This window comes from Cicer arietinum, chromosome 3 (assembly GCF_000331145.2).
Source record: "Cicer arietinum cultivar CDC Frontier isolate Library 1 chromosome 3, Cicar.CDCFrontier_v2.0, whole genome shotgun sequence".
Taxonomy (NCBI): domain Eukaryota; kingdom Viridiplantae; phylum Streptophyta; class Magnoliopsida; order Fabales; family Fabaceae; genus Cicer; species Cicer arietinum.
In genome coordinates, this window is record NC_021162.2 from 60,958,045 (window position 1) to 60,967,694 (window position 9,650).

The following is a 9,650-nucleotide window of genomic DNA, read 5'->3' on the forward strand; positions in this document are numbered from 1 at the left end:
ATTGATTTTTTATTTGAATTTAACATTTAATTTAGTTTTATATAAATATATTTAAATATAAATTAGTTTACTTTGGATTTATATTTATCAAAATCATTCAATTGTTGTCACCATAGAATAGAATCGAATACACCCTAAATACTAAATAAATGATAATTAATAGGTATTAGAAGAGTAAAACCAACTGAATTCAAATTTTAAAATATAATAAAATATTTTGATGTGGTTTCATGAGTGTCAACTTGTTTTGGTGGTTGTTGTTGTTATTTTTAATTCTTTTATTGGAAATACTTTTTAATAAAAAATATACAATAAAAAAAACTAGCTTTTTGGATATTCATGAACAAGAAACGTTGCATGTGTTGTTGTTATGCACAATAATTTTGTCATAGTCCTTAAAGCAAGACAGCTAGCTTCAAGCAAAGTTTTCTATGCCAAAAAGAAGCATGATTAGGTTGAAAAGGATTCCATGTAATGTAGCTAATTAACTAATCTTAAATATGTTTTAAAAAATAAATCATAAATGGACTATATATGTCAATTTTATAAAAAGAATGTATATATATATATCTAAATATTTATTTCTTTTTTACGGTAAAGAAATAGAAAGCTTTTGATATAGTCCTTTTTATGTAAAAATATATTTCAATTTCAATGATCATGTTCTTTCGTATTTTTCCACAAGGACAAAAGGAAATAAATTGTAATTAACATTAATAATTTTTTTTTTGCTGAAATTAATTGCAATGTGAGTGTTTAACAATTGATTCATAGTATAAGTATAAACTAATAAACTAAATGATTGACCTCAAAAACGTTAAAGATTGTTACAATATTTATGTAATGTTCCTTAGTATTTTCATTTTGTTTTATGTTTTGAGCTGACAAAGGTGCAGTGGTAAGTTGTTACAATATTCTCCTTATTGTAACTTGTAAGTATTCATGCCTATACCAAAGTTCCAATGAATGAATCATTCACTATTTTTAAGAAATACAATATTCTCTCTAAAACTATCTCTAGAATTATCTTCTCTTTGCACCATACTCTATTCTGAAATTGTTAGTCTCTGCACATGAGAATTCCCTATTATCAAAATTCATCTCTAAAATTTAAATTCCGATCTAAAAATTGAATTGATCGAATGTATTGAATTCCAATTTTAACTAAAATGAAATTTGATTATATTTTACTTTTTGCTTGTCGGAATTCTAAATTACTCAATCAACTTTTTTATAAGGATTAGAGGGTTTGAAAAAAAAATCAAATAATCAATTTAATATTTGCGAAATGGCTTGAGTTTGAATTAGACTTTACAAAACTGTTATAAAGTTTTTTTAGGTTTGAGTCTAAAATTTACGATAACCTATTAATCTTTTTAAAAATTTATTTTATATTAACATTTTTAAATAAGTAATTAGATATGTTTTTCAACAGATTAACAAACTAATATGATTTATATATAAACAAATTAATAGTTCAATAAAATTAAATAGTTTTTTTGAGATTTAACATATAATTTTAAAGAATTTGAATTTATAATATATTACATTTAAAATCTATTTTATTATAACATATTTACGAATAAAAAACTAACTTAGAATAATATGATTAAATTCCTAAGAATTGTCAAATTTACAATTTACATATAGTTCATAATATTAATAATATTATCATAATAATATTAATAATAAGAATAATAATTATTTATATTTATTTAAATAAGTTAATTCAATAAATTTTAAAGACTTTTTTTACAATTTATAATTTGATCTTTTCAATTAAATACATTTAAAATACATTGACCTTATCTTATCTATTATAAAAAAAAATCTAATACAAGTTTGTCGTAAACTATGCATAAATCCTGTTGGATAATCCTAAAACAAGTAGTTGTTCTTTCTGAGTATCTTTTAATTTATTGAAAAATAGTAGTGTATGCATAAGTACACATTAACTCAATTATTGGCTGAATGTGCGTGATTTGACTTTCTTTATAAGCCCAATTATACCCAATAAATAAAATCATCCAAAATACATTGCCGGTGGAATTTCAAAAAGTAAAGCATTTTAAATTATTATCATTATTTCACAAACAATTATGTCGATAAATTATCAACAAATTCCAAAAAATTTAATCTGTAAGCTTTGGGGTAATATCTCTGTGTTATGGATGTCAAAGAAAAAATATCTGTCTTATGCAAAAAAGTCATTTTCATTTGGTAAAAAAAGTTATTTTAATAAAATATTATATATTATTTTATAATATCAGTAAAATATTAATTATTTTTTTTTATTATAGACTTAACTATTATTATTTTTTCTTTCAATTCTTACAATATACATGAATAAAAGCTAATTTAAGAAAAATATATAATTATTTTTTTATACAATTTAATATTAAATTTTTAAATATAAAAATCTGATTTTTTTTGTGATAAAAATATTAATTTATTTATTATCTTAAAGAAAATTGCATTTCTTAATTGATAACTCATTTTTGAGACATATCTCAAGATTTTTTCTTAAAAGAATATGAAATAGTACACGGATATTCTTTTTTTTTTTTTTATGATAATAGTACAATCGATATCGATTCATTCAAAATAAAAATAATTAGTTTGTTTATTTGATAAAATATTTTTTTCAATTCCTAAAATTAATTTATAAAAATTTTAATTTTTTCTTTCTAATTTAATTATTTATTTAATTTTAAATAATAATTTGATTATTTATATATTTAAATATCAATAATATTATAATTTTTTTACATAAATTCTGAAATATTATTATTGATATTTTAAGATATAAAAAATTATTTTATATTATTATCTGAAATTAAATTAAAAACCACAAAAAACATTTTGCTTATTTATTTATAGTTTTTTTATAATTAAAATTTATTACATAGTTTATGCCAAAATGGAAAGATGAATAAAAGAAATTTCATAAGCCTAGGCTTAGCCCCATCACCCCTATCTTCTTCATTCAACTTTTTGCCTATTCATACCAATCTTCAATTCAGCTGAGTTTCATTTCTTCTCAACTGATTTTGTTCAAAGTTTACAATTTTTCCTTTGAAAAAAATTGGGTTTTAACATTTCATTTTATTTGGGTTGAAGAATTGTTGGTTTCTATGAAAAGGCAAAAATTATTGATTTTGTGAGGAAAATGAAAACTTGGGTTTGATTGAATCGAGGAAAAGACTCGAACTTTGCATATTGCAAAACTTGTGTTTTTAATTTTCTATGGCGAAAATGTGGATCTTGTAAAGCTATTGATTTGATCGAGAAAAAGAAGGAAAAATAAATAAATAAAAAAAGATACTTTTTTTATCAGCTTCAGGTGGATCAACTTTTTTCCTCAGTCATAGGAGAAGAAGAAGAAGCTTAAAAAGGTGAAGTAGCTTTTTGGGTAGTTTGAAAAAGTGGTGCTTTATTCAGTGTTTATTAATGTTGGAAGTTAAATATTTAGTACCTAAAGATATTGAGTTGACTAAAAAAGTTATGCAAAGTGATTATGAGATACTAAGCTATCATAAAGAAGTTTAATATTTAGCCTTTATGATTTGCCCCACTTTGGTTAAATGTTGATTTATGTTTTTTTTTAGGGGAAAGGGTCTTTAAATGCTAAGATTACTAGTTTTTAGGTTGTGGCATTTAAGATTATTTGAATTGAGGTTATTGTGATTGTAAGAAAGAATATGAGATCATCATTCACCCCATAAAGGAAAAAGAGTATCTTTCATTTTTCTTAAATGAAGTAGTTTTGCATTGTTCATGTTTGTTCTCTCTTTAATTCTTGCAGAAGGTTAGTGATGTTTATGCCACGTGAAAATTTAGTGCAGAATCTATGAATGAATCTATTTTAGCTATTTAGAAGCGATCAAGGACCAAGTCTTTAACTCATTAAGAGTTGAACATACCGTGATACTCAACATACTATAGTACCCGGACGTGTACCGCGATAGGAACTTTTTTTTGCTGGTTTTTCCTTTTATCTTTACTTTAACAAAGCTTTCTGATATGATTTTCAGGCATTTGTGGCTGCAAGATATTACTGTTATATGAGCTTTGGTATAGTCCCATTTTCGAGTTTGATGGTGTTTGATATAAAAAGCACATCATTAGAAGTGGAAGAGGTTTTTTGTTGATTTGGATTTGATTTAAGTGTTTGAAAATGGGGATTCAGTGCTCCAGCCTCGTGCCATGTTGTGTCGACTCCCACGTTAAGGCATCTACTCTTGAAGTTCCTAATGCCGGTAGGTAAAACCGTAAAAGCGATATGTTAATGCTGTTAGTACATTCTGTTGTGCTGAGTAAACTATCATTGGTACTTGATTTTTGTTTATTGTGATTGTTTGTTGCAGAGAATGAGGACAGAATTGAGGCCAATAATGGTCGTGCATTTCGTGAATTTACGTTGGAGCAACTTAATAATGCAACATCTGGTTTTAATGTTGAGAATATAGTATCTGAACACGGTGAAAAGGCTCCAAATGTTGTTTATAAAGGGAAGATGGAGAATCAAACGAGGATTGTTGTTAAGAGGTTTAATAGAAGTGCTTGGCCTGATACTCAACAGTTTTTGGTAAATATTATCCTTTCTTTTTCAATGACTTCTTCAAACATACGCTTAAACTTTCAATTCTCGTGTTCACGAATCAAGACCTTGAACTACACAAAACAAAGTTTCGAGCTTGAAAAGTTGTTGATGGCAATGTGTGATGTGCTTGTGTTTAGTGATTAAAAGGCGATATAAATTTGCTATCACAGTTGGATTCATAATAGTTATTAAAATGGTTAGGTTTGATTATTTTTCTGAAGCTAGTGCACAAAGTTGTGCTAGTATAGTTTCATTTGAATCTGTCCTTTTCACTTTCAATTAATCGAAACAATTTTTCGTAATTGTAGGAGGAAGCTAGATCAGTTGGTCAGCTTCGTAACCAAAGATTGGCAAATCTGCTTGGTTGTTGTTGTGAAGGCGATGAGAGGTTGCTTGTGGCCGAATACATGCCCAATGAAACTCTTGCAAAACACCTTTTCCACTGTAATAGCTCATTTCATGCATATATCATCCTTTTTTATTTTGGAAGGAAATAGTAACACAGTAAAATATATTGACTTCTGTGTGTTTGGCATAGATTTTGGAGATTATTTATGAAGAGAAAGCTCTTGTAAGAATGGATTGTTGGAAAATTGATTTGAAGAGAAAAACTTGTTTGGATATTTTAAGGAAGGTTCATATTTTGAAGTGCTAAATTATCAATATATGTAAGATAAGTAGAATTAACTATTACTAAATTTACAAAACGAAATAATTTGAAAACGTGAAAATTGATCTTGTAAGGATGAAGCAATTCTTATTTACTTTTAATTTTGAAAAAGCCAGAACTTATTCTGCGGCATCCAAACTCTAAACAAAACATGTTTTCTTTGATACATTGTCATGATTGTATTGTTGAAGTGGTATATATGTCTATATCAGGGGATGCACAACCGATGAAATGGGCAATGCGACTCAGAGTTGTTCTACATCTCGCAGAAGCTCTAGAATACTGTACAAGCAACGGACGTGGCCTCTATCACGACCTTAATGCATATAGAGTTCTATTTGATGAAGTAAGCTTTGTACTTTTTTTTATAAGTTTAACATTATTTGATTAATATAAATGATATGTTAAAATTTACAGGATGGTAATCCTAGACTTTCAAGTTTTGGCCTTATGAAGAATAGTAGAGATGGTAAAAGTTATAGCACAAATTTGGCATTTACCCCTCCAGAGTATCTCAGAACCGGTGTGCCATATTTCGTTGCTGTTATGGTTTTATTTAAATTTGTATGCAAAAAGTTGTGATTTATTTAGAATTTCGAAGTTGTTGCATCAAGTTATTGAGTCATAAGTCTTGTTTGTTCTGTAGGGCGAGTAACACCGGAAAGTGTAATATATAGCTTTGGCACTCTTTTGCTTGACCTTCTTAGTGGGAAGCATATCCCCCCAAGTCATGTAAGTCAAATGATATAAATATTTACCATTGCGAAGTTGAAGATAGCGTAAATTTGACGCTATGTTTCTCATTTAGATCCATATTTATAAACTTGCATAGCTAATTTCAAAATTTTTGGAGCAGGCCCTTGATTTGATTCGCGACAGAAATCTTCAGATGCTAACAGATTCTTGTTTGGAAGGACAATTTTCTGAGGATGATGGAACTGAGTTGGTGCGCTTGGCATCTCGATGTTTACAGTATGAACCTAGAGAACGGCCTAATACAAAATCATTAGTGGCTGCTTTAGCTCCTCTGCAGAAAGAAACAGAGGTGTGGCTTTCTACTAATACTACTATTATTATTATTATTACTACTATTATTAGCAAAACATCGCTTCCTAACTATGAAGCACTAACACATACATGACCACCAAACACGACACTGACACTTGTAATAACTTATGAAAATGAAAGTTATTGAATGTAATACATGTTGTTGTGTCGTGTCAGTGTTAGATATCGACACATGTCAAACATTGGACACATCTATAGTCTGAAGTGTCGGTGCTATGTAGCTTCCTCGTAGTAAAATTGAAAAATGCCACTACTTAGGCTCTTCTTTAGTGTCAAGGCAAAGACAAAATGTGACTACTGAATTTTCTCAAAATTGAAACAAAAATTACAATTTTCATACTGAAAATGCAGCATGTTTTCTACATTTCTACTTGGGTATCTTGGTGCACACATGAATGACATTCATGACAACAGAACACAAACTAATCAAGCTTTGAAGTTCCACTCCTTATTATTTTGTCTTACCAAAATTCATTCCTACAAATTTCTTTCTAGGTTCCTTCTCACTCATTGATGGGTATCCAAAATAGTGCCACTACTGTTGCTTCCTTGTCGCCACTTGGTGACGCATGTTCAAGAAAGGACTTGACTGCTATACATGAAGTTCTCGAAAATATTGGCTATAAAGATGACGAAGGAGTGGCAAACGAGGTTTTAATCAATTTCTACATTCCTTTTAATATATTTCTTCCAATATTAGATTCTTTACTAATTCTTGTATTTCTTAATTGGTTATTAATTTAAGGTGCAATATATTTACTCACGCAAACTATGAAATGATATATTATCGTTTATTATTTTCGATGCTAACTCGTGAGTTATCTTCCCTGACACTGCAGTTATCTTTCCAAATGTGGACTGATCAAATGCAAGACTCGCTAAATTGTAAGCAAAAAGGGGATGCTGCTTTCCGGCAGAAAGACTTAAAACTAGCAATAGAGTGCTACACGCAGGTAGATTTCTTTTGGTATTGGACTTTTGGAAAATCGGCAGCTATTTTTGTATTCTAAATCAATATTTTAAAAACCGAATGGAACTGAATTGATCAATCGGTTGAACTGTGAATCAGCACTATCAATGGTTCGATTATTTGAGTGGTTCATCTACGATTTCGTCCTGGTTCAAGCAGTTTAAAGCAGTTGAATCATGACTCAGAAGTCTCTCTGGTTTGATTGCTAGTTTGATTTTAATACATTGTTCTAAACTTTTTGCATGATAAAAAATAGATCTCTTGTCAATATATTTTAGAATAACTCTTCTACAGTTGTAGTTTGATGCGAGCTTTTCACAATGACAAATAATTCTTTTGATTTCTGACTAGAATTATGCATCAATATGCTTATGCGGTTGGTATGATAATAAAGTAATTGATTCTTATATTTGATTGTGTATCAAGTCAATGAAGGAAGCATTTCAGTAGAACTCTTGGATCCTTCCTATTTAGAAGTTATATTTGACATTTGGTTTGGTTCTTTTTAGTTAATCTGTTTAATGAGAGTTGACTGTTTCACATGTAGTTCATTGATGTTGGAACAATGGTTTCGCCAACTGTCCATGCGCGTCGCAGCTTGTGTTATCTCATCAACGACATGCCTCAGGAAGCAATGAACGATGCGATGCAAGCACAAGTAATTTCCCCTCTATGGCACATTGCGTCTTATCTTCAATCTGTTTCTTTGGCTGGACTAGGGATGGAGAGCGAAGCTCAAGTCGCGCTTATGGAGGGAACAACACTTGAAGCCAAACGAAATACAGGAAAAAAGTGAAGAGTTTGTACAAAAGGTTTATTGCTGATTGTGTTTTCTGCATCATGATGACCCTACTGCATTGTTTACAAATTTCATCTTGTGGATACACAATATATTCATCCCCACCAAAAAAAGTTAATGTTTGAGTGTCATGCTGTGTTTGAAGAAAACAATGATTGGATGAGTGTTGGTAACAGTAACACCCTCCCCCTTTTTAATAGGGTAGGCTTGGATGTTGGTTTGGTTCTACTATGATTGGATTATGAATAGAAGCATGAACCTCATCCTAGTATTTATGTGTTTCCTCAACAGGAAAAAATGTGATAATGAAAAGTTATGTTGTTCATTGCCAATGATGTGTTGTTGGAATACATTACATGACATTATTTGCTGTTTTCTTTCTTATGTGCTGATTATAGAAACAAGAGACCAAATTGTGTATTTTCTTTTTTACTAACATGCATCTTGTGGCACTGTGAATGTAATTGTGGTACACATTCCATTATACGAGCTGAACCAATAAATAGTAAATTTATAAAATTGACACTTATACCCACTACACTCCATTCTCCCATAGCATCACTTTGTGAATCCTACAAATTGTAGTTTGTATTGCCAACTACAAAACTAATTAATTAAAATCATATCAAGGAGGAAATTAATTAAAAACAAACATTTTGCCAACATTTCAAAGGAAATTATAAACATTTTGGCACAACAGTGTTTGAGGCAAACAAACTGCATGTCCAAATAGGTTTTATTCTAATTATTCATTCTTCTAGTGGAAAACAAAGCCTAAATGAGTTTGTTTAACATCATAGTATTAAAAATAACTTGTCTCATTAACTCTTAATGAACCTTAGCTATTGTTGAGTTACATGGTTCATAGCAAAAGTCAGTGATATCATGTCTCAAAACACCTACAAGACTTGCAAGCTGAGTGACAAGTTGGTTTAACATCTGTACATCTACATTGAGGAGGAATTGATTTTGTGCAACTACAATTATCACAACATGGTGTACATGTTGTTGATTTGACATAGTAACCAACATCCTTATCCTTACCATTGGAAACCACTTGACTAATGTGAGAGTTTGAATCAAAACGAGCATCAATAATAGTTGTGGCAAAACCCAAGATTAAAAGTAACAAAACCACTTTCATCTTCAACTCCATATTTTTTTCTCTCTCTCTTTAAGTTTGATATCTTTTTCTTTCTTTAATTAATGTACATATTGTACTAATGCATTACTCTATTTATAGATATATTAAATTAGAATGAGGGCGGTTAACTAGTGATAATGTCTAACTTCGTTTCTGACCAAAAAATCTGTCTTATGTACTCCCATTTTTAATAATAATATGAATTTAATATTTGTATGCATTTTTATTGTAAACAATTTTTATATCGTCAATGTATTATAATAATTAAATAATTTAAAATATTTAACTTATACAATAATTATTTTTGAAGTTATACCTACGAATATTTGTGATATGTTGATAATATAATTTTTTTTTATATTAACAGTGTATAATAGTTAATCTCTAATATTATAT

The 9,650-nt window shown here is 29.0% G+C and overlaps 2 protein-coding genes across 2 annotated transcripts; one reads left to right on the plus strand and one right to left on the minus strand.

Annotated features, from left to right (window-relative positions):
- Positions 1–2,930: 2,930 nt before the first annotated feature.
- On the plus strand, positions 2,931–8,530 carry LOC101501455 (serine/threonine-protein kinase BSK3-like). The gene is made up of 11 exons (XM_004492665.4): positions 2,931–3,395; positions 4,035–4,259; positions 4,368–4,588; positions 4,912–5,047; positions 5,486–5,619; positions 5,691–5,796; positions 5,920–6,005; positions 6,130–6,318; positions 6,837–6,992; positions 7,181–7,294; positions 7,859–8,530. Exons 2-11 carry the CDS (start codon positions 4,178–4,180, stop codon positions 8,105–8,107), a joined length of 1,473 nt encoding a protein of 490 aa, XP_004492722.1. The 5' UTR covers positions 2,931–3,395; positions 4,035–4,177; the 3' UTR covers positions 8,108–8,530.
- A 61-nt stretch (positions 8,531–8,591) lies between these two features.
- Positions 8,592–9,330, minus strand: LOC140919625 (Bowman-Birk type proteinase inhibitor-like). Its single transcript, XM_073366216.1, has one exon. It carries the CDS (start codon positions 9,264–9,266, stop codon positions 8,994–8,996), a length of 273 nt encoding a protein of 90 aa, XP_073222317.1. The 5' UTR covers positions 9,267–9,330; the 3' UTR covers positions 8,592–8,993.
- Between the last annotated feature and the right edge of the window lie 320 nt (positions 9,331–9,650).

Coding starts and splice junctions, on each gene's coding strand:
- LOC140919625 (XM_073366216.1), bottom strand. CDS start 9,266: ATGGAGTTGAAGATGAAAGTGGTTTTGTTACTTTTAATCTTGGGTTTT.
- LOC101501455 (XM_004492665.4), top strand. CDS start 4,178: ATGGGGATTCAGTGCTCCAGCCTCGTGCCATGTTGTGTCGACTCCCAC. Junction 4,589..4,911: donor CTGATACTCAACAGTTTTTG/GTAAATATTATC, acceptor TCGTAATTGTAG/GAGGAAGCTAGATCAGTTGG. Junction 5,048..5,485: donor TGCAAAACACCTTTTCCACT/GTAATAGCTCAT, acceptor TGTCTATATCAG/GGGATGCACAACCGATGAAA.